The 25,191-nt window shown below is 42.9% G+C and overlaps 1 protein-coding gene across 4 annotated transcripts in view; it reads left to right on the top strand.

The window, feature by feature from the left end:
• ebf2 (EBF transcription factor 2) overlaps positions 1-18,279 on the top strand; it is a 31,272-nt gene extending 12,993 nt beyond the window's left edge. For 2 of the 4 annotated variants that reach the window (XM_061768459.1, XM_061768458.1), the window contains exons 7-16: positions 12,564-12,645; positions 13,981-14,122; positions 14,992-15,122; positions 15,236-15,362; positions 15,475-15,563; positions 15,696-15,761; positions 15,983-16,157; positions 16,239-16,421; positions 16,497-16,667; positions 16,839-18,279. In XM_061768459.1, the coding sequence (XP_061624443.1) occupies positions 12,564-12,645; positions 13,981-14,122; positions 14,992-15,122; positions 15,236-15,362; positions 15,475-15,563; positions 15,696-15,761; positions 15,983-16,157; positions 16,239-16,421; positions 16,497-16,667; positions 16,839-16,870 (1,198 nt within the window). In that variant the 3' untranslated portion in view covers positions 16,871-18,279. Of the gene's footprint in view, positions 1-12,563; positions 12,646-13,980; positions 14,123-14,991; positions 15,123-15,235; positions 15,363-15,474; positions 15,564-15,695; positions 15,762-15,982; positions 16,158-16,238; positions 16,422-16,496 lie in introns of all 4 variants that reach the window. The other 2 variants (XM_061768457.1, XM_061768456.1) reach the window with 1 other exon arrangement.
• Positions 18,280-25,191: the final 6,912 nt, after the last annotated feature.

The raw sequence follows: 25,191 nt of genomic DNA, 5'->3' as shown, positions 1-25,191 counted from the left end.
CGCTTCTGAACTCGGCTGTTTTCTCAGCAGCCGCGACGGCGCACCCCCAGGCTTGGAGCAGCGAGGGCGGGGGACAGGGGGTGTGTGTGTGTGTGTGGGGGGGGGTGGCGGGGTGGGGTGTGTGTCACGCCTTCCTCAACGCTTGCTTCGAGCTCAAAGCAAAACACAACAATTCTTTGGGAAAGAACATGAAAGTCTCATCCAAAGAATAAATGCACCAACAATTTTGTCCCGTGTCAGAGGTCGCATTCCTCTCATTTCCCAGATGTACACTGAAGTACCAAACGGCCCTGTTAGGTCATCATCATACAAGCACTCCAAGGCTGAACGTGTGAGACAACATTGAAAGGGATTGGCTCTCCGCCTGTCGCCTTAACATCATCTTGTCGCTCTTCCTAGCGCAATCACTGAGGTAACTTCCAACTTATGGAGACACTTGGAAGTTGAACACCATCCAAAACAAATTTTCCTTTAAGGATTTCTTCGAATTGGATGAGAGTCGACTGCACAGGCAATCCGCAGTCATTCGAAGATTCTGAACAGCCATACAAGTACGGTCTACAAATGGACTGTAAAAGTAATACATTAAAACAAACGAGCCCTCTTTAAACACTTTCTTAACTTTAGTGACCAATGAACCGGACGTAACGAGTTGCATATGGCAATTCGTACTTAAAGATGCAATTGGTGGGCGACTACCTGGTTACCCGCCTCTCAGCCATCGTCAGCTGGGGTAGACTCCAGCTCAAATGAGATAATAGATGGTTAAATATATACACAATAAATGTCCTGATAAATTCAAGTTTAAAAGTTAAAGTTCAATCTGTAGAACACACTTTCGATAACAAGTTGCAGCTGTTGGTTGGCGTTCGTGTCTAATGTAAGTCATTGTCTTAACTTTACAGTCCGATGTCTCTCGCAAGAATCTTTTTTTTTTTTTTTTTTTTTTTTTTTTTAATGAATTGACAGTTTTACATACTTAATAAAAGAATTTGTCCTCTGCAATTAACCCATCGCAGTAATAAGACACACCGGAGCAGGGGTTCCTTATTGGGTCTGATGAGCAAATTTTGCAGTTACTGTACTCAAAGGCACCATAGACACACAAGGCTTCACATTTTATTGCATTTTTGTAGCACCATTGAGGCATATTTTGTTTTTGGCCTTTTGGAACTTTAACCTTTTGAGGTACCGCTACGTATTTTGTCTCGAAAAAGAAGTAAAGTAAAAAATGTAAAGACTTGAGTATGAATGGACGGCACATTTGTATTTTCTTTTTTCTGAATTTGAGCTGTTTTGCATTGGAACAAGTTGTTGCTGTTGCTGGCAAACATGTTGTAAGCCGATGCCTCTCGCTTCTGGAGGCCTATCTGGTGAACGTGATACGTTTACAATCTCAGGCCTCATTTTGCAGCTTTTTAGAACGCGACCGTAACGGCTTCATTCTCGGAATTTACGTCTGCTGTATATTTGGCATCTTAACCATTCATTGTATTACTCACTGGAGATTTTGAAAATAGTTCATGGAAAAAGTATTTTTACCTCCACTACGGAGGTCTTGTTTTCACCATCATTAGTGTTTGTCTGCTGGTAGGATTACATAAAAACTGCTCCGCTGGTTCTAACCAAACATGGTGCGCAGTCACTGGCATGAGTCAAGGGGGGCGGGGCGGGGGGAATCCATTTACATTTGGATGGAACTTGTATGCCTTAGTAAAAGTTTGTAGTCATATCTTTCTAATTCTATTCTCTTGTCTTACAGTGTTGGTAGTAGAACACAATAACGCCGATATTTCTATGCACATATAAAGTCAGGTCCACTGGTCCCTCCGGTCCACTGTCACGGTCTCTCCCTGGCGGTCGAACCCTGGACACTCTCTCCACAAGCCCTGTCAGTGAGTCCATCAGACGAGGGCTGGCGTGCGGGGATGGTGGGTGGGGTAGGGGGGGGCGGATGCAGCCTGGCGACAGGGCCCTGAGGCTCCAGTGCACACCACCTCACTCACACAGGCTGGACCACTGAGCAGCTGGCACAGGACCATGGGATGCCTCCTCCCTTGGGGCGACGCAAAGGGAAGAGGGAGACAAAGGCAGACAGGGAGAGACCACGCGTAGTCCACAAAATCACATTTTCTGACAGGTACTGCCTGAGAGCCTCGCTCAGTCAAACTGCTAAAAGTTTACGGACCTTTATGTCAGGCTCAAGCATGAGCGCAGGGGAGGTTGGATGACAGACATTCTGCGATTAGTGAAGCTTTTCGGTTGAGTTTGTGTTTTGTCACATGATGACTGCAGCGGTTTGAACGCCGACATCATGTGCCAAGTACCTTTGCTTTGTTTTCTTTGTCCACAAACGGAGACACTTTGTGGTCATAAAGGGAATGGATTACCAATTGGGAAATGTGGACGAACAGAAGCGGCACTTTGAATTGATGGAAGGATGGATGGACAAGAAATAGGAAATGCAATTACATGAAAGTTTCACATTCAAATGACAACATTGTCGAAATGATCCCCCGCGATACTTCTCGTCTGAAGCTCGGAGGCAGAACATCGAAATCGCATTCTTGGTTTGTTACAGTGGCTGAGCGCAGGAGTATGTAAACGCGCAATTGAAAAGTGGAATAGGTCAAAGGGGAAACAAGATTATAGGAGAGGAATGAGCCATAGAAGAATGACTGATTAACTAAATGCATACAAATAACAAATAAAATGCATCATGTGTACGGGTACAAAATGTAAATAGAAGGAGAAGAAAATGTCGAGAAAAATAAAAAATATTATAATGGAAGTAAAAACAGCTGGTAACAACGTCAATTGCGTCACAGGCCAGTAGTAGGCAATGTCGCTCGGTCATGTCATAGATTTCATACTTTCTTGATGTGAATGTTAAGCATGACCGAAGTACAGTAAATAATGTGACTCTGCTCACGGCGGTAGCGGGCCAGGAAATGTACTGTACCTATTATGATGGGAACCACGTTAACAAACACAATTCTGTGGTTATTGCAGTTCCACGCTAGCACATGTGCAGACCGGATGCTTAACATGCATGTATGTGCCTGGCCTCCTTTATGTTTCACCGTTTACAATGAAAAAATAACAGTTGTTCTTGGAAAAAAATTTAAAAAAAAAGGCTCTGGTAAAAGTAGAAGTCCTGATTCAACTCCCGTACTTAAAAGTAAAAGATAACAGAGTGAAAAGTAAAGTGCTCAGCAACAAAAGTAAAATGTAAAAGTTTTTTTGTCAATTATATACTGTGTGTTTATCACTTGACACAATGGGGTAAAAAAAAAAGAAATGATTTCCCTCTTTTATTAACTTACATGGTGCTGTTGAAAACAAACAACAAAAAGTTCTTTTTTTAAACTAGCAAGCGTTGGCTCGCCTTTTATGCCCGACAATCAAAACAATGTGTTCCCATAGCTTTGCTGAACTGAAAGGAGTCGGAGGGAAATGAGTTTGACTTCTTCCTACTCCTTTTCAAATATGCATATTTGTTCTTTTTTTTTTTTACTTTTTCACATTTGAGATAATTCAAATTAAAAAAATACACCTTCTAATATGAGTTTTGCCTGATTATATGGAGAATTTTTGAATGCCAGAAGTTGTCTGTTTTTCAGTTGGCACAAGACAAAACACATTCGCCACCAAATCATTCTTGTAGCCAACAATATCAAACAATTCTCTTCAATAAAGCCATGGCTGGGGAATATCTTGCTTCTCTTAATCTGTGGTTGCCTTCATTGTTTTTTTTCTTTTTTGCACCTTTTTTGTTCCATTTTTCCATCTGCAGAGTTGCAAAAAAAGTAAGTAACCAACTAAAAGTAAGGAGTAGAAAGTACAGATTTTGTTGTTGTTTTTTCATATGTAGGAAGTAAAAAGTTGTTAGAAAAATGAATAGTAAAGATGCTTGTAAACTGTACTTAAGTACAATAACAGAGTACGTGTATTTTGGTACTGCCCGTCACTGATGTTGTGTAAATAGCCCACAAATTGCGTGGCATTGCCCGCGTCGTGGGGCCAATCGCTCCCATTTATCTGACTCCTAATAGGGTTCACCTCTGCCTGAGCAGTGCGGAGATTAACTCGGGGTGCTGAGAGGATCACAAGTGGGCAGATTAGCATGATTTAGAGGGCACTTCAGATTGCGAGCCGTGTTGTTTTACGGGTGGATGTGACTTTTCCTTCTGTGCGGTTTGGCTGTCAGGCAAAATGATCAGCATTACCATTTTTTGGGGTCATACGTGTAATCAGACTCTTGTGTGAGTTTTGCCAGTCATACTGGTATTTAGGAACAAGGGCTGTTTTCTTTCGTTGGATACTAGTGTTGTTGTGTGTGTGCGCGCGCAAATGTGTGTGTGTGTGTGCCTGATGGAGCCTGGTCATCCTCCTGTGCAAAGGTCTTAAATTTCACTAATGACTTAACAATGCCCCCTGGTGCTGCGCAGACCCGGCAAGCCTCCCAAGTTTGTTTGTTCGTCCGTTTAGCTGCAATCTGGATGGACCAAATCTCTCAGGAGTTGGATTTTTTTTATTTATTTTTTTTATATAAAGAAAACATTCAGGAATGCTAATATTTACACTTTAATAAACCTCAAACAGTTGTATCCTTGGGGTTCCTGTTGGCTTATGCCAGAAGAATTATGATGAGATTTTGCCTGTTTTAACTTGTCCTGTCAAACCTGTTTCATGTGATTGCTGCCTGTCGTGACCAACACACTCTTTGAAGAGATTTTTATTCTCAATTAGTCGCCCCCCCCCCCCCCCCCCCTGGGAATAAAGGTTAAAATAAATAATGACAGAAGAGGTTGCTGTTCTTTATGCGTTCGAAACAAAACATAACCCAAAAAACACTAAAAAGAGCATTTTTCAACTGGCTCCACCCAATTGTATTGTTTGTTAAAATAAAACTTATTTTAACACCTCGTTTGTGTTTAATAAAAAAAATAAAATTAAGAAGGCCTAATGACTTGAATTCACATTTTCTCATCAATTGATTTTACAGTTGTATTACGTCAGTTAGGTTGTCGTTGTGAGAAAGCAGAAAATATTACTTGCAATCAAATTGTTTTTCTTTTTTTGTGTGTGTGTACTAAAGTGCGTGTCCCAGGTAATAAAGTCAAATGTGACTTTGGCGTAGTTTCTGTTTTGTTGCAGATGATATCACGCTGTCATTTTGCGGGACAGACGACATTGCAGCAAAGAAGCCCAAACGGATTTTTCTTGTGCTCTAATGGTCTTCATCATTCACGCAGCAGATGTTGCGTAGTCCTCCGCGGAGAGGAGGAGCAAAATAGAAGTCGGGATTGAACTCTTTCAATGTCACAATAAACTTTTGGTTGTGCACATGTGTTGGTAGCGGCGCTGATGAATCTGTCAGTGCTGAGGGCAGGGGGGGCCGTGTGACTGCTGACAGCCTCCCAGCAGGCATGCTGTGAGCCCCAAAAGTTGGCGTGCCCCCCCGCCAGCGACACCCACCGAGCCCCGCCGACGCTCGGCTCCTCTTTTCCCCTCGCCGTCCTGGACTGCGCACATTTGCTGCGTGTTAGCCACAGACGGTAAATTACAGCACCCTGGACCTGTGAGCGATTGCATTCCCGTCTCTTCACACGTTCCTCCACTCCCTCCCCGCAGGACCGTTACCCAGCACACCTCCTCGCACTGTGTCTATCTGCCGCCCCGTTTTTCCTCTCATTTTCATCTGTTTTCCTCTCCTCTGTCTGTCAAACTCATCCTGGCTTTTTAGATGCCTTCAACCCTGTCAGATTTCTCTCCCCTGTCTGTCTGTCTTCCTCCGCTCCACTATTGTGTCACGCTAGGCGGCATTCCATCCCTCACGTCTCCCCCTTTACTTTCTTACAAGCAGGTCCCTGTTGTAGAGACTTCACAGGTTCTCCCCCCCCCCCCCCCCCCCCCGCCCCCTCCTCTGGCTTTCACGAAACAGATGTTGTTTGTCAGATCTTATCATTACTGGCTAATTAAGAAGACATCTCTTCTTCTGTCGCTTCTCCTCTTCTCTTTCCTCTCTTCCCTCACTTCCATCCCTGATCCACGCTTCCTCTCGGAGAAATGTCCGGGTCAAGCTTTGATTTACACGTGGTAGCGGTAAAACTGATTAGTGGCTGATTGATAATGAAAAAGCTCGATTAGCGTTCGCGTATTGGACATGACCTTCTGGCATGTTGAAATCTGTTCCGCTGTGAAGGAGTTTCCATGTCACCATTTGACAGCTATGAGAGTATATTTTGAATCGTTGTCCCTCAGGAGGAACCAAACATTCTGGGAGAGGTCAGGCCACGGATGGGACTTCAATTCCCTGTCCTGGTTGTGAATTCATGTTCTCCAGACTCCGGAATATCTTTTCATATCCATCGTGTTTGGCAGGCTGACCGCTGTCCCATGTGGTGGCACTCTTTTGGTTAAGCTTGGGAGACTTCAAATTGAATTCAAGTCTTATTAAAAGCACATTTCCAGCAAGTAAGACAAAGAAGTAACTTGATGTAACACCTGAGTCCCTCTTGTTTACTCTTGCTCCCCACATTACCTCCTGCAGCCTTCTTTTCCTCTCTGCTACACATGAAAGTTTTACAACACCACTAAGCTCTATAAATCAGGACTAGTGCTTTTAAATGTTTGCTTTTGTCACAGTTCTCAAGTTTAGAGGTGGGTCGCGCATTTCGTGGGGTGAATTTGGTGGGACAGAGTCAAGCCGGAGTCGTTTAGCTCTCTGACCTTTGATTTTTCAAACAAAACCGCCAAAATTCCAAAAGCAAATGTTTTATCTGGCATTATTGTCCAGGTGGAGGGAGAACAGACCAAGAGATGCCGTCCAATTAACACAAATCAGTGGAATGTTAAGGTAATACAAGACAAGATGCATAAATGTTATCATTTTAATAACAAGATAAAAAAAAAATGCGAAAAATTAAACCTCAAAAATGTCAGGGACGAACGTTTTTCTGTTTAAGAATGTTTTTCCCTAAAATTTCAAACAGCAGGGTTAAAGCAAAAAAGAAAAAAAAGAAAAAGAATTTCCATTTCATATTTATCACAAAATACACGTTTGTCTCTCCTAAAGTCTTGCTACTGATGCCACTGTCATGCATGGGCATGCAGTGCAGTCCTGAGTTCCGAATTCTTTCTGTTGTGCTTTTTTGCATGTTCTGCCTGTGCCCGCCCGCATCAAAACTTGCGATTTGGCAAAATGGAGACTCCAAATTTGCCATAGGTGTGAATTAGGGTGTACAAGCACCTCGGTAATTATCCAGGGCAACCCACCTCAATAGCCCAATGTCTTAGGGCTACATAGGCCCAATTGGCAATTTCAAGCGTTCAAAGTCTTGTCCAAGTCAATAAAACACACATTTGATTTCAACTGAAATGAGCAAAGAGAAAAAAAAAACGGAGTCTGTTTGGCTGCGAGAAGCTGATGCCAGTGATACGGCTGTATGTTTTAAGAGGGGGGGGGGGACTGGAAGGCCGGTGTGAAAGGTCCTGTGGTGGTATGCGACAGAGGGTGTATCAGTTCATTGAGGGTTTTCTGTGCCCCATTAGCAGTGTCAAAGGTCATGTGCCCCGGGTGTTAACCCTGGTGACCAGTCTAGCTTCCAGTCTGCCAGGGGACCCAAGTCCAGGAGTATTTATTACCGATCCCCCCCCCCCCCCCCCCCCCAAACATAGCTCTCCCCACAGAGGAAAACCAAACATCTCCAACCCTCCCCCTTGGCCGTTCTTCGGCCTGGGCACATGTACTAATTGGATGCATATACATACGCCGATGCATGACGAACCATCTGTAGACTTGTCTTTGCATCGAGCCTATCCTAGGTCAACATGGCTTTATCCGAATTTGAGCCCAAAGCCATTAGGCCCAAAATAAGTTGGAACCATGATCTTGGCTTTTTGTTGTTTGTTTTGTGTTTCTGCTCTTGTTTGATTGACACAGGCCGTCATTAATGGTGTGTGGACTCGCAACACACACGCTTATGCGGCCTGTGCCGGTGTGTGACACATGCGTGACGCATACGTGCACATTTGCGGGCCTGCTGTATGACTTAGTGCTCCCAGTGTGTGAGTGTGGCAGAGGAAGGCCCTCAGCATGTCAGTATGTTTTAATGCTTCACATCTGCTTTCCTAATCTTCCCCCCACCATGTCAGGACAATGTTTTGTTTTTTTCTGGGTGGTGTATGTGTGTGTGTGTGTGTCGGGGGTGGGGGGGGTGGGGGGGATATTGAATGAGTGATGGGCTTGGATACAGGACATTCAATAAATCGCCATCGCTCTTCCTCAGTCTATTTTTCTGCTATTTAATTTCTTTCTCTTCCTTCTAGTCACGGGGTGTTGCTGGGAGCTTCAGGAAGTACTGTTCTGTTTTAAGCCAGAATGAAAAAAGAGACTTCATTTTTGTTGTAAATCTCATTGTTCTTGACTCCACATCTTTGCCTAATATTTATTTTTCATGAAGGAACCATTTCCCAGAATACAAATGGTAAGTTTCCTCCCTCCCTCTATCCATCCAACCCTCATCCATCCATCCATCCATCCATCCATCTTCTTGAGGCCTCTCAGCGAGCAGCTCGAGCCTATCCCAGCTGACTGTGCAAAAGGCAGACAGAAAAAAAAAACAACAACAAAAAAACGGGAGCCACGAAACCTTTTTGACTTCCGAAGTGAGGATAACACTGCATATATCGTTTGGTTTTTTTAACCTGTCAGTATAAGAAAAGAGAGTGTGTTGCATTTATGAAATTGATAAATTGCTACGGAGAACACAACATTTTTATTCCTGCATGAAACAAAACCTTTTGAACGCCAAAAAAGACGCATGGTTAAAGCTTACATTTAAAAAAAAAAAAAAAAAAAAAAAAAGTCTATTTAAGTCCTCCTGGTATTTATGCGATTAAAGTCAAAGTTCAATGATCCACCTGCAGCGATCCAGAAATGACGTCTGCTTTTGTGTTCGTCATTTTATTTTCGTGTGGAGCGTGCAGTTAACTTTCAACTGGAAGTAAAAATGACTATTCCACTTAATCTAAAATCTAGATCTGTAAAATAGTACCCAATTCAAATATTTATTTTAGGTGGTTATGATTTTGACTCACTGTGTGAGTCCTTAGAAATATTCGATATAAATAAAATATACTTACTAATAAACGGGCAGACAAAAATTTTGCGCACCACCTTTATTCACACTAGATTTTTTTTAAATTTGTATTTTTACTCTTTTATGCTCAATTAACTGAATTTATCCTCCAAGAAACAAGAAGTGTACTTGCTGGGGAAAAAACAAAAAACAAAACAGACCGATAAACTTGAATGAAGTCGTCGTCCCCCCAGTTAGAAAAAAAAAAAAAATATCTCAACAAATGTTGCCCCCCATAGAATTACGAAAAAATGGCATAAGATGTCGTCATATTTTCCTCCACGAAGCAGGAAGTGGCCAGCTAACAAACACAAATATGGTTTTGTTCCCACTTGTGCTAACAGTGAAGCCTTGCTGGAGGTCTGCGTGCTACACAGTGCCGTTTTCTTTTTTTCCCTTTGGGCTATGTTAACATAAGTGGGGATCTCAAGCCAAGGAGCCCAGACCTCCGTAAGGATTCGAATAAAGTAAAGCTTCTATCACGCTTTTGCGTCACATGCCTCAACAGTTGCTGCAACTGGTAAACGTTCATTTACAACGAACTAAGAGGGTGATTGATGTCTTTTATGTCCATGTGAAAAGGCAGTTTTTGTCAACAATCATTAGTGCCTATGAAAGTTTTTGTCGGGGGTCTTGTGCTGCTCAGGTGTACCCTCTGTTATTAAGCCCACATGTAAAGCATAGTGGGTTTCCATTCGATTCCCCAATGGACAGAAATGTAAAACGGAGAGTCCCAGAGGAAAGAAGCATTCCAAATTTACATGTTTGCTTCCAGAGGGTGATTGTTGTAGTTGAAGTTGAGCAAGTTGTCACCATTTGGAGAGTGACTGCATGCTGCGAGGCCCATGTTTAGTCTTGGGAGCTGAAACAGATGCAGACAAAAGGGGTTAACAGAGATGTAGAAGTGAAGACAGAAAAGAAAAAAAACAGACTCCCTGTGGTTCCAGTGTGCAACGTGAGCCCTCAGTTTAAGACTTCTGTCTTTGCTTTGTTTGTGTCCACTCGTTTAAGTCTGTCTGTGCAGAAGAAATGATGAAGAAAGTAGAAACTTGGTTTATTTCTGGATTTCATTAATTGCCCGTCAATTTCCCCATCGACTTTCACTTTTCTTTCAACCATTTCTGCGTCACGTACGACTATATAAGCCTTACAGTCTCTCCTCTTCACAGCGACTCCGATTGTAGTCTGCTATATGTACTGGAATATTTAACGGGCTAAAACACACAATAAACATAAACACACTTCTTTTTTGAAAATTACCCTTCTCTGATAAACCCCGTGGCATGAAGATCACTTCCACTTCTTTGTATGTTCTCCTCTTCATCTCCTCTTTAAGGATGGGGAGGTGCGTGGGTGTATTACATTACCAAAACAAAAACAAACAACAGCAGTATTAAACTTTTGCAACCACAATAGAGGAAGGGATAAAAAAAACAAAAAAAACAGAGGGTCCTCGACTTCTTATTAATTATGCAAGATTAGTCTAATTATAATTCAGCAAATGAATGTGTGGCAGAAGGTGCGAGGCGACGGGGCTGGGAGATTTGCATGTTAAGTGGGCAGGGGAAAGCAGCTAATACATGCTAATATATGCGTCAATGTCTCGCTTTAATTTCAGCATTTGCAGCTGTGTGCGTCCGAACGGAGGGGGGTGAAAAGTTGACTCAATGGTTTTTTTTTTGGGGGGGGGGGGGGGGGGGGGGGGGTTGTAAATGAATTAGAGTGTGCATGCACGCATGTGGATGTGTTTGTTGTGTGAGGCATCTGGTGTCATACAATCGATGAATGATAAGAAGAAGTCAACAAACAAGGTCAAGGGCCCTCATAAAGTGTGCCAAGCCGGAGGTTGTGGGTGATATTTCCTTTAGTGACCGGACTGGCTGAGTTGACGACATGAGTGACAGGCACTACTTGAGCGAACGTTACAACTTTTTTTTTTTTTTTTTTCCTTACTCCTTCGTACAATTGACATGACAATTTCCCGTAGGTCGCTATCAACCGGGCTGACAGGATCACTCATGCACAAGATCAAGCTGCAGACTTAACAGATGTGAACTACGCCCAAACCAAAGTCAGATTCACAGTATATTGTTCTCCAATTGGATGCCTGACCTTTTAGGCATAAATTATTATCACTGTCTGCCAACAACAATATTGATTGTCCTCTAATGAATATACAAATGATATATTGGAAACACAATTGGAACTGGAGCTATGCGAGCCATGTTGCTCTCACAAGGGAGGAAGTTGGAAAGAGTGATAGAAGAAATATTTGTGAAAGATGACAAAATGAAGGCGAGATTAGAATGTGATGGGTGTGTTGAGCTCAGGGGCTAAAGTGAAGTTTCCCTCCGCGCTCCCTGAAGATAAGCGATAATATTTGAACTTATTTAGCAGAGTGTGCGTGGGTGGGGGAAACACTTTTATTGGCGCATTAAGGGTTGTGTTTTTCATAGGCAACTTGTTCCGTGGAAGGAATGGACTTCCGAAGGATGTTTTATTTGCCAACTGTTGTTTCAAATCCTTTTGTTTTGCGTTGGTTCACATCATGTGACTAATTCACTGTGAGACTAATGTGTTTTTTTTTTTACCCAGCATCCCCCCCCCCCACCTAATTCCTCGGCATCTCACCTTGCAAAGCATCTCTTTTTCTTGCGTTAGAGTGGTTTCAGGATGTGTTGTTAGCTTCTCTTTCGCATCGCTGTCTTCGCCTCTCAGCGTGGGGACTTTGGGATTGCGGCAGAGCTGCGTTGCCATGGTAGCGGGCTATGTTGCCGAACTGCGTACACCTGGGATTTGGAGTCTCTGCCTAGTCTTCCTCTCCCCTATTTATTCCGTCTTTTTCTTTCTGGTTTTCTTTGGTGGAGCAGAGGCTATCAGCAGCCCTCTCTATGCAGCCTTTCCCACTCAAAATAAACTCACATACATAATGAAACACGCGTACTTGCCAAGGAAATTTACGATGTCCATGCCAGCGCCTCGGTCTCCATCACCGCCTTCCTCTTTCTCTGTACTTCATATCCCTCCCTGTTCATTCCCATGCGGCGGTTCAGATATGGCATTGTGGGACACGGCGCTCCCTCGGGTCTGCAGGCATACATCGCTCTCTGTAGTTTACTTTGAACAACAACAAAGCTTTTCGCCGGACTCCACTTCTCATTCTCATCACTTTAATAGCATTGACTTAACAGACTATAAACTTAACTGCTGGGATTGATGTCAGAGCTATAATCAGATAGATTTGCATCAACACCTACGTAAACCTGCACCCACCATGACTGCCTCTGAAAATAATGAATGTCTCCTTTGACAGTTTGTGTTGTTTGTGAGCAAAGTAATCCTACACATGATCTTTTTCATGTTATTCCTTACTTGCTGTAGTTCTGCAAACACGTGTCCTCTTATTTACCTCTGCAGGTTTTTCTTGAAGTTTTTCTTGAAATGCAACCAGAACTGTCTGAAGACAGCAGGAAACCCCAGGGACATGAGGAGATTTCAGGTGAAAAAAACAAATGTATGCTTGCAGGATGAGGCGTTATGATGAGATGCAGAATCCATCGCCGTGCAAAACATAACATTTAATGTGCACAACTTTCATGACTTATTTTTTTCTTATTTTTTTTCGGCTCAATCTCAAAGATGTTTGTCAAAACATGATGAACCACAATCAAGTGTTTGCACAAGATTATCAAGAGGGAATGCAGGTGAAATGAAATCACTAAGGAGTGAGACAAAAAGACAAAAGTATGTTTTTATATGTTTAAGAGAGGCTGCTGTGATGCAGGAAATAGTTTGAGGTGTTTCAGGAAGTTGTCAAGAATTGAGTGATTGGCTCCAGATGGAAGAGGTCACACTCCGTGACCCAGGAAGTGGTCACCGGGGACACTCCTGCCTCACTTCCATTGCCATCTTTCAGCACCAGCGGCCCCTGTCTGGCATTCGGTTTCTCCCGGCTAACCCTGTCCCCTTTTCCGCCTTGCACGTTCCTCCGTGTTTGCTTTAACTCCTGGGATGTGACACATGCTGAGAAGTTATGAGCCCACAAAGACTCTCATCTCTGGGTTAAAAGGTGCTCAGTGCTGGACACGAGTCAGCTGCTTGATCGATAATTTACAGTTATTTTTCTTAGAGCGACCCTCCCTTGATATAACTTAAAGCATGTTTTTTCTCTTTTTCTCCTCCATTGTTTTTTTTTGGTTTTTTTTATGTGCAAAATTATTAACCCGTGTGATTTTCTAAAAGAATAATTAATACTAGATACAAAAAATATATATTTGACCTAAATCCAACATCCCTTATTAGTTTTTTTTTTGTTTTTTTTTAAGTAACCGCTGATGATTGAAACTGATTATCACTTTCAAAATAATATCAAATAGACACACCACAAGTGTTCTCTCATTTTTTTTACGGCCGTGTCATCCTTGCATAGCAGATGCGTGATAGAACCCACACATGGTGTGTCCAGAGAAAATTAAGGACACCATATATCATGCCCTGATTTAACAGCCAGCAAAAGTAGGAGATTTGCTCCATATGTTTGGTGTCATTGAAGGATCGCGCAGCGATGACGAGCCGGCTGCATGCTATATGAATCACAAAGTTAGGAGAGGCCAGATGGAGACCCAAAAGAGTAGTGTGGAGGGCTGCGTGAACGCAGATATATTATGAAGTTCCCACTCATGTCACATTGCAGACTGAGAAATCATAGCATCACCTCTGCGCCGAAACAAATTGCTTCACCGGAGGCGGTTGCTGCTTGAAACCAGAGATTGTAATTCCCAGCGCGCTGTCCAAGTCATGCGCAGCCGCTCACGCGTCATTTTGTCCGTGTCAGGTGGTCCTGTCCAGCACTGTGAGCGTGGACGGCCACGTCCTCGCCGTGTCTGACAACATGTTCGTCCACAACAACTCCAAACACGGTCGGCGGGCTCGCAGGCTGGAGCCAGGCGACTCCGCGGACAACACCATGGAGTATGGTGAGAAAATACTGCGTGACGTTAACATCTACTTCTGCATTCATGTCCGGAAACATACAGCATATTCATATAGCGGCGTACTCAACTTCAGCTATTCAACGGTCATTCATAATTACACTATGTAGGAAAAGATTAGTTCGGGATATAAGATTATTCATAGGGCAATTATGCTGTTATAATGCTTTAATAGAGCATGTAATATAAAATAATACATATTGATAATAATCACAAATGTATAACTTAAGTAATATATATGAATATAATAATTCTATAATAGATATCAATATATAAGAAATGCAATACAATAAATATAATAAAAATATACATCATAATCTAATCAAATATATATATATATATATATATATATAAAATAAAGTGAGCTTTTAGTTGGATGCAGCGTTTGCATATGCCACAGTTTAGTTGTAGCCCATTATAAGACAAAGTTTCATATATGCGAGCGTAAATATGAGTTGAAATGGATGCCACATGCTTTATGTGGCAGGAAATACATGTGAGTTCTACTGGTCAGTCAGAAAAAAAAGATGCATAGATAATAATGAAAGATTATTATTAAATGCAATCAAATGAGCACCATACTTCTATGTCATTATTAGAAATATGAAAATGATCAAATCATTTGGTAAAAAAAACATTTCCATATATTTGAAAAATGAACAAAACTGTTTTAATGTACTGTCCAAAACTCTACAGCAACATACTTGTACCTCTATATAGCGTCTATTAGTTGACGTATGGGTAAAATAGTTCCAATTGTGTCCCCATGTTGGACTCCAAATTCCCACGCATCACATCGCAAAGCGCAAAACGCTCCCAGTAATTCCGAATTGCTGTGTTGCCGTTCTTTTCAGCCACCCCTTGTATCAAAGCCATCAGTCCCAGCGAGGGCTGGACGACAGGCGGGGCCATGGTCATCGTCATCGGGGAGAACTTTTTCGACGGACTGCAGGTGGTGTTCGGAAGCATGTTAGTTTGGAGTGAGGTAGGAAGGAACATTTCTCATCTGGTTACTGCGGCTGACATTTCACATATACACACGTTCGACATGTATTCTGTTCCACTTTTGTCCGACATGAATTTGTGATTTCCCCGCAGCTAATTACGCCGCACGCTATCCGTGTCCAGACTCCACCTCGCCACATTCCAGGGGTGGTGGAGGTCACATTGTCTTATAAATCGAAGCAATTCTGCAAGGGAGCCCCCGGACGATTCATCTACACAGGTGATCATGCAACAGATTGTGGCGTTTGCCAATTAGAGGCTGTGCGAGTGTTGTTGCTCACAGTTGGAACTTGTGACAAATGTTTGGGGTACCATATGCTTGTCTATGTTAGCCCTGAATGAGCCGACGATAGACTACGGTTTCCAGCGGCTTCAGAAAGTCATTCCACGGCATCCCGGTGACCCGGAAAAAATGGCTAAGGTGAGAGACCCACACGTTCAAATGCAGAGGCGGCGGAACCGGGGTGGTTTCGATGTTGATCCGCCCTTTGAACTGTATCTTTCTTTATTCTCGGACGACATCCGATGTATTATAACGACCAACTATTTGCAGGAAATTTTGCTGAAGAGAGCAGCAGATCTCGTGGAGGCTCTGTATGGGAATCCACACAGTAATCAGGTCAGAAGCAAAAAACGTATTTGGGCTAATTACTTGATGTTTAGACACTGTGGCCAAAATGCAAACGTTAACCACACTTACAAATGTCTCTCACACATTTCTTGCATTTCAGATCATTTGATACCCGCTAATTATGTTTCAGAGGAGTCCCATAACTTGCTTTCTTCGTCGTCCAAAAAGCGGAGAAATGACTGTACTCGTTTTTGGCGTCTCTCCCGTAGGACATGTTGCTCAAACGAGCAGCCGACATCGCGGAAGCCCTCTACAGTGTTCCGCGTCCTCATAGTCAGCTGCAAGCACTGCCCAGCTCACCAGCGCACGGCAGCGTCATGGGTTTGGGTTCCTACCCTTCCCAATTAGGTGTCAGCATCGGGGAGCCAGGACAGAGCAGCCAAGGTGAGCGCAGCGGCTTGTCATTTGAACACGCTACATTTTATCGTTTTATCTACAACTCGGCCTTTGAATATTTTCCTCCAGGTTATATTCGCAACTCAAGCAGCTTATCGCCAAGAGGTTACCCCTCGGCTTCCACGCCTCAGCAGTCAAGCTACGGCGGCGGCGGCGGTATGACCGGAGGCTATGGAACCGTTCCTATGACCACTCTCGGGGTTCCCGGCTCACCTGGCTTCAGCAGCGCTTCCCCAACAGGATCGTCCTACAGTAAGACGGTTGCGATCGCCCGACGCGTTGTTGCGATGTCGAGGCTCGGGACTGACGTCAGGCTCTCTTCCACAGTTATGCCCTCCAGCCCGACCATACCGGGAAGCTCCAGCTCATCGTCGTCTCTGTTGCCTTTCTCCTCGTTCCCGTCCGCCGCTAAACAGAAGAGTGCTTTTGCTCCCGTGCTCAGGCCCCAGGGCTCCCCTTCCCCTGCCTGCCCGGCCTCAGGGGGGAACAGCTTCAGAGGTAGCCATCCGACTCACTATCTGACCCCGCTCTCTGAACTTACGAATGCAGTCTAACCACTTCCTCTAACCACGACGAGCTTTGACTGAACGAGATAAAGAAAGTTGCTGGATGTGCAGTACGTGAATGCAAAATTAGAATCATAGATTTTGCATATTTTTTTCTCTCCAGCGATGACCGGCCTGGTTGTCCACCCGATGTAGCAAATCTACCCCAGACCACTGCTTCACTTAGCCCCTCTTTTGGCACTAAGAGGGCAGGGAGAATGGAAAATTGATCAATAGCAACCACGAATAACTTGGCTACCTGAGCCCATCCTGCCATTTCTTAGTCCTCTTTTACCCAGGCAGATGAACGGGCAAACTTTAGAAACTATCCAAAGACAAAACATCTATTCCACAGGTAGAGGAGATTACTTCAAACCCTACCACAGGCAGGCAATGTTTCTTTGCTAACCGCACTGGACCATAGCACACTGTGACACGAGGCAAACCGATTCCAACCACAAGCTTCAAAAGCTCAGTGTTTAGTTCTGGTGTACGATCACATGCCATATTCTTGATTCTTCCAACACCTGCCCAAACCTTTGCCAGAGATGTATACACGAGCACTGAACATTCTCAAATGATGGACAGCTCTTATAAGCAGGGTGCTATTCGTCTTTATGGACACTTTAAACAGCATGTGTGTACACTGTCTGTGAGTTTAGCGACACGTTTTTTGTAGTAGACATTTTGAAGACAATTTACATTCCGGAAAAATAGACCCTTTATTTTTTTGTTCTGATCGCTAAGATTTTACAAGTGAGAATGTTTTTTTTTTTTTTTCTCTCTCTCTCCTCAAGGTTTATTACTAAAGGAATTCATATATTGATTTATTTAAGTACAAGCAATTTAACTTATTATAGCTAGTTTAGGGAATAATATAAACATGTTTTATAAAAGTGATTCTTTTCCCAACTGTTGATTAACTTTGTTCAACAACAATGCCATCCGATGAGACATTTTTGATTGCGTGTGGATTTCATAGCAAGAATTGGAATCACACATCCCCAGTTTGCAAGCTCTTTGCATAACGAGGATTAATGTTATGCATTGAGTCACACCATAAAAGGTTATTGTCCTCGTGTAAAGGGCAAAATGTTTTTATTTCATGTGTAACACATGCTTTGTTGAACCAACGCAGCGCTGTAATTATGTCATCCTACATTGCAAATTGGACTCAAAAGCATCACATTACGATTTTCAGCTTCATTCAGCAGGTATCTGCAGAGCACATGTGAGTCACTAGGCAGTACAGTAAACGAAAGCACAATAAAAGGCATCAGTACATCACGGGTGGAAACGTATTATTCTGTTTTAGCCGCTGATACTAAACTGCGACACGAACGCCACTCTCAGGATGTGAAAAGGAAAAACAACACACACAGAGTCGAGAACATTTATTGCTTTTCAAGTTTGGTTAAGTTTATTTATTACAAAAATATTAGCAACTTTAATATTGTTTTCAACCCATCTTTCTTTAAAACGGTACAAACATGGTGCAAATGTGATTTGTATATCCCAAGGTGTAATTATATTTTGTGCTCCGAATAAAACAATGAAGCAAATCATTGAGCATTTTTGGTTTTTAATCGTGTTAGTTCTTACTGCATGGATTTGAAATCGGTTTCTCAGAAGTACCAATTAAACTGGCCCTTAATAGTTTCCTAATGTATTTAGCTGGATTTATTTTTGATCAGTCACCTGTATTTTGTATACGCAGCTGATGAGCCGCAGCATCTTAATTGCGACGCGAGCGTTAAAGACTGAGTAGAGCGTGTCAAGATAAACAACAACACCCAGCAAACTCCCCCCCCCCCCCCCCCCCCCCCCCCCCCTCCATCGTTCTCCCTTTCTCCTCGCCAATAAGCCTGCTTGTCTCTGAGGAGCCGGCGTCTGGGGGCCACAAGTGAGAACCACATGAGTCTCCCTCCAATGTGGCCTCCTCCTCTCCATCTTCCCCCAACTCTGACAAATGCGCTCCCATGCACGGAACATGTCGTATGGCTCCTTGCTTTTTTTTTTTTTCTTTTTTTAAGTCTTTATCTGGCACGGCGACGTCCTTGCTTTGGTGCCTCTCTGTTTTGTTCTCCTGAAATGGCCCTTCTCCGTTAATGCAATTAGCACTGGTAAAGGAGGGCAGTTAATTACCCACTCTATTTTGATCGGGTAATGAATGTAATGCCAGGAAACGGCAACTGTTTCATTAACATAGCGCTCAAAGCGGTAAGGGGGCAGGCTAGCACCCGTGCCTTTATCGAATATATTTATGGATAAACAGAATCGACTGCTGGGAAATGTGGCGCTTAAACCACCTGGCAGTCATGCGACCTCCACTGTAGCTCCATTTTTGTAACCCAAAAACGTCCTTCTTGACTCTTGTCTCCTTTGATACGGTTTTAATTTGCGTAGTTACAGTCAGCTTTGTTCCAGCCGCCGCCGCCGCATTCATCTTACCGAGTGCTCCTCCTGCCCAGCGGTGCAGGAGCCATATGCTCCTTCTCCACTTGACTGTTCCCACTGTTGCCCGTTCTCGCGGCGCCAGCATCAGCGCCATTTACTGCCTTCTGATCGCAGTTTGCACGAAGACGAGATGAGATGCCACCTGCTAGCGAGGCGCTACACATCACACTGCACGTGCCGCTTGGGAGAAAACGCAGCATCTGCTCTAATGAGAGCAAAGACCACGTTATCTTTCATTATTGATACTGCAGATGTATTGATGAGTTTCCAAGTTGAAGGCACAGTCCTGTCGCCCAAAACAGACATCCCCTCTTTACTCTCAAGGGATATGTTTGTGTTTATATACCCAATTAGCCCTCCGGCCACAGCATGGCCATGCATTAGGCTGACGTTAGCCCCGGGTGTATGCAATACGTGTGTGTGCCTAAAATATGCAGCACCCCTTTCTCATTTGCGCCATGCCTTATTAGGCAGTATGAGGCTAGGCTTGACAGGGGCGGCCCACTGTTTTGTCAAAAAGATTGGCTTCCGCGCACAGCCAGTGTCCTTTGACTTGAGCCGGTCAGTAAAACCTGCATTGTTGCCCATTAGACCATTGGACCCCAATTCCTTTTTCTAAAATGAATCCCCTGCGCCTTATGCCATTCCCCTGGGTGTCAGTAGAGTGGGGTGGCAGATGGGACAGACACAGAGCTGCCCCATGAGACCGCCACCCCCCCCCCCCCCTCTCCCCCCTCCCCTCAACTAAACACACACGTACACACAAACACGTATAGGTGCACACACTCAGACATGCATGTAAACACATATGCATAAGCAAAGCGCACACACAGCTCAGCAGCAACACACAACTTCCCTGCCCCCAGACACAAGCCTCATCTGTCAGCACGCCTCCTTTGTCGCGAGCTCAGGAGGAAGTTGTGTGAACGCAGAGTGACGTCTCTGTCCTTACCTCTCAATCTGTGCTCTGTCCACGTATGCGCATGTGTGAACTTGCTTCAAAGAGGTGCTAGGTAATCGCGTCTACCCAATGATTGCCTCGTTTGGTCTTCAAGTCATTTATAAAAGTGTGTCCCCCTTACGACGGTCAAAGCCTTGAGCTGAAAAAACGGGGCCGTTGGAGCCTACCTGTATGGAAACTATTGATTTCTGTCACGTTTCACTTTGAAAACTTTGCTTCTGCGTGGGGTCGTGCGACTGCCTGGCTCCATTTGATTGGTCAAATGAAATCAAACATCACTAATAGTTACGTTGGATTGGATCGCATTTTTGTTCAAAACCTCCACGAGAAAGCTATGGGCTCACTCATTTTCGGCTAATTAGAGAGCCCTCACAACTTTAAACCTCTGAAACTCCACAACTGATTTATTAATTGACTCGTACATAATCACTCAAAAAGTATTAGTATACAACATTTACGAGGAAGCTTCACCTGCGCATTCTATAGTATCTAAATTCAACATTTGTAAGTTTTGTAGCACTATAGAGCTTGAAAATGATACAAAGCTTCTTATTAGCTTACAGCTGTCTAAATTAGAGTTGAAAACTAAAACGTTTCATGTCCTGCGTTGTTTTCTCAATTTTCTTGGTTGATTTTCCATGGGATAGCCCTTTTTGCCCATATGTAAGCTACATTTCGACTTGTTTTGACTATGTCATCACTTGAGTTGGTCATTAATATGTAAACAACTTAGTAATGGTTCTACTCAATGACTACAAATGCGGACAAAATATTTTTCTAGTTTAATTTGGGAGTTTTATTTTGTTATATATTAATTAAGGATCCTGTTGTTTACAAAATAATTGGGAGGTGTTATATTTTGCTCATTAAATAGGGTTTCCATGAGTGATTCTGTGGCTCAAGATGAGTTCAGTTAACGTGTGGTCACTTTTCACTTTATAAATATACAAGTAGTAGGATATAGTTATCCTTGTTAGTTTTACAATATTTACAATTAGCTAGATAAGAGGGCCCTGCATAAAACATGTGGTCAGGCGCGTGCTTTGGTTGAGGGTGCGCGCCCCCGGCGGAGTGAGGTGAGGAGAGCCCGCGTGGCGTGGCGTGGCGTGGCGTGGCGTGGGTGGGCGGGTGGGTGATTAATTACAGACTCGGCGTGTGACAGAGGTGAACTCCGCGGTGGTACTGTCTGCTGCCGACACGGAGGGAAAGTCTGCCTGGCTAATTGACCCGGCTTCTGTAAGGCCATCCATCAAGCGTGGCCCCGTAAGAAAGAGGTAAGTTAGTTAACCGAGGCGCCATTCATTACCCGCATTAGCTTCTCGCCGTCTGTCTCGGCTAGCACGTCGTGAAGCTCGCGACCCCCAATTGAATTAGCTGGCAAAATAACACACAGATTTTCGGAAAGCGTTTGGAAAGCGGTCCCTTTTTGGTAAGTGTCTCAGGGTGTTGTCTTATGTCACATTTTCCTCATTGAAGCACCTTGTGGGAACTAAAGCAAACCATAGAAGTCAAAACTACGGTGGCCAAGAAGTATAAAAAGTGAAGACAACATGACAGAACAGAATATGAACCACTTTTACAAATGGCAAATGTAGGAAATGGTAAGTACAGGGAGTGATTGTCCATTGTGCAGCCAAACAACCGATGGAAACAATGGCATATGTTTGTAATGATTCACTCATTCTATAGTCCCTAATCGCTATTTTGGGATTTAGATAGATAGATAGATAGATAGATAGATAGATAGATAGAGTGGACCCCCGCATACTCACAGTTCGGGACCTACGGGTTCACCTATCTGCACTTTAAAAAAAAAAAAAAAAAAACAACAATTTGGAATTTTTTCCCCCCAATTGTTGTTTTTTTGTTTGTTTTTCAATTTCTTTATTTTGTTTTTGTTTTACTTTTTGGGGGGGTTGAGGTTGGGACCAACCCTCAAAACACTTATGGATGGTTAATCCCCACTTATTCAAGAATTTTGTTGGTTAAAAAAACCCCAAAACAATTCCAATGCAGGTATGATGGGCGCGCACCACAGTAGTGGAATATACAGTTCAATCATCATATTAAAAAAATAAATAATATAATTAATAAATTAATAAATAAATAAAAATTTAAAAATTGTCAAAAAAATAAAAAATAAACTACTCCACTGCTGTTAATTACATCGTTACTATTGTGTAATTACAACATACCAAAGTCATTTGGTGGACCATCCGTAATAAATACTGAACAAATAATTAAATTCTAATAACGTTTTGTTGTTTGAAACTGAGTTCCCGTAGGTAGCCCTTTATGGTTCACATGCAGCAATGCCCCTCACTGCCTTCAAGTCGACGCACGAGGGGCCTCGTCATGTTCTTGTTTTTGCTCAGGAACTTCTCCTATCCGAGCGAGATGATCCGGAAGAACTTGGAGGATAGGTCGTTCGAATTCTAAAATAAAAATGCTTCGAAAAAGTGGCTCGATGCCACCTTTAGCATAGGTTACTACTGAATAATCTTTACGAAAGGAAAGGAGATATATTACCCAAAATTCTTCACGGCAGCAACGGACCACCGGTGAAGTTTCGAGACCTTGTGAAGACGCTCGATATTTACACGCTAGATACTTTACAAACAATGAAATAAGCTTTTATTTTCATATTTTGAAAAAAAAAAAAAACAGCTGTAAACACAAAATACGAAATACAGAAACACGTACGAGGGTTAAAACTTTGAGTGGGAGAGTAAAAGGACAGAAAAAATAAAAAAGCAAGCAAGAGACTTTTTTTTTTCCATTATTTATTCAGAAAACAGAACATACAAGCACAATCGCCTGCAGGGGATGACATACAATCAGTAGCAAAAAAGACAAAAACACGTAAAGAGCACATCGAGGCAAGGTTTTAATGGCTTTCGCAGTGTCTAATAGTCCTAATATATTGTTTGATTTAGATTTTTTGTAATCATTGTAGAAACACTTTACACGGGCAGAATCAGTGAAAGGTTTTCAAAGATACATCTTTCGTTTTATTGTTAAGAATATATTTTGCAGGTAAAGTCCGCAAGCTGGAGACTTCCGGCAGGTCAGCGCCACTGGCCGTCGCACGATGACGTCGGCGAGGAAAAGTGGAGTCGGATTGCTTTTCGACAGTTCGTGTGTGGGAAAAAAAAAACACCTTTTCATTTGCCCGTGACGCTGTGACGTATTCCAACAAAGGTTAAGTAAAGGTGGGATAAAGGTTAGGAGATTGGACCATCCAAAGAGGCCCTTGGTCTAAAGTGACCTTAAATGAAATATGGTGCTGTTTCGGTTGTGGTGAAAAAAAAGACGAATCAAGTCATTTGAGCCATTCCTCTTCAGCTGCCTGCGTGCAAGTCTTCAGCCTTGTGGGTGGTGTGGTTTGGGCCCCAAAAAGATGGAGTAGTGTGAAGTTGGACCTCCTACACCTGGTCATGGCCCACATGTGCTTTCACTCTCCCACTTATAGGAAAATATATTGGAGTTTAGTCAAGGCAGGGGGGGAGAAGGGATTACTCATCCCCTAAAGATGACTTGTCATATGGCGTTTCTCTGCTCGGCAAGTACAAAGTTGCAGTCGATGACGAATTTGCTTTTTACAATATTATGAATGTAAACACACTCAACAACAGCTACGCCTTGACAATCGAATCAAGAACCAGATGGGTAAAATCAGTTTGGAGTAACGAGACAGTTTAACCGTAAAGGTTGAACACAATCTTTTCCAACATGCCGATTTTATTTTTATTTTTTTCAATTTTATATCAATAATAATATCATTATTATTGATTATTGATATAAGGAATATCAAATGAAATGTAACTCATTCAGTTGTTCTCTGCTGGCGGGCAGCTCATCTGTAAGGAATAGATGGTTGTGGTTTGAGTCCCACTGCAGACAAAACAAACAAACAAACAAACAAAATAAGAATAATTGTTGGAGAGACGCAAGTCTGCAACCAGACTACTGTCAATGTGCCCTTGAGCAAGAGTTATCTTCGGTTGGTTTCCGAAAATAAAACGTAAGATAACCTCTTGTACGTTTCAAAGAAGACTATTTTGAGCACGACTGACTTGACAGCTTCTGAAATATCGGCTACAGTTCAAAGTCCTTGGAATCGCCTCCAAAGCTGTCCGCGCTTCTTGTAGGCCTTACAACACCAACTGCCCCCTGAGCTCCTCCGACCATTTCTTTTCTCCGTGTCACCCACTCATCTCAAAACTAAAGCCGATAGCTTTGTCCGAGCCCGGAAAATGCTGCAGAACAGCTGCTGACTGACTTAAAACATTTTTATCTACTTCTTTATTTATGATATCATCCACAATTCGGTCATTAAAAGCCGTTGTTTTTTTGATATTAAACTAGAAAAATGAAGGCTTTCGAATTATAATTGAGTATATTTGAACAACACTTATTGCGTTAGTTGACAGCACGGTTTTTAGATCTGAGACGGGGAAAAAATGCAAACACCTCAGTATGATGCAGTCCAGTTTACACAATGCAAAGTGCAACCACAATAATAAATACATGTTGATAAATCATCAACCATAAATCATCATAAATAGCTTTCCATTACACTTCTTTTGTGCATGTGTGCCTCATGTTATGGCAACTAGTGCATGATTACAACTTTTGAGGGTGGAGGATGCACGAGTCCTGTTGCGTGAGCAGCCTCAAAGCGCCCCCTACCGGTAGGTTTTTCTCCCCCCCCCCCCCCCCCCTTCCCACACACACACACACACTAATGGCAGTGTTGGTTCTGTGGAAGTATTTTATCACATTCATTTGTCACCACTAACTTGATTTGTGTCAGTGCTCATTTATTTACACTCTGAGCATCCACGACGTTATGAACATTTGCACCATGCAATGATATCCAATAGAAGAACTATATTTGATGTATTGCCTTCACGATGATAATGTTCAATTTAGTTTAAAAATATGTTTATTATTGTTCTTGTAGTTTGCAGTCGTGAAGAACTGTACTGCATCATACTGAGAGTTCCTAATATTTTGGACTCTCATAACTAACTAACTAACTAACTAAGTTACTAAC

This window comes from Phyllopteryx taeniolatus, chromosome 3, assembly GCF_024500385.1.
Source record: "Phyllopteryx taeniolatus isolate TA_2022b chromosome 3, UOR_Ptae_1.2, whole genome shotgun sequence".
NCBI lineage: Eukaryota > Metazoa > Chordata > Actinopteri > Syngnathiformes > Syngnathidae > Phyllopteryx > Phyllopteryx taeniolatus.
Note: the sequence above shows the minus strand (reverse complement) of the source record. Positions and strands in the feature narration are given on the sequence as shown.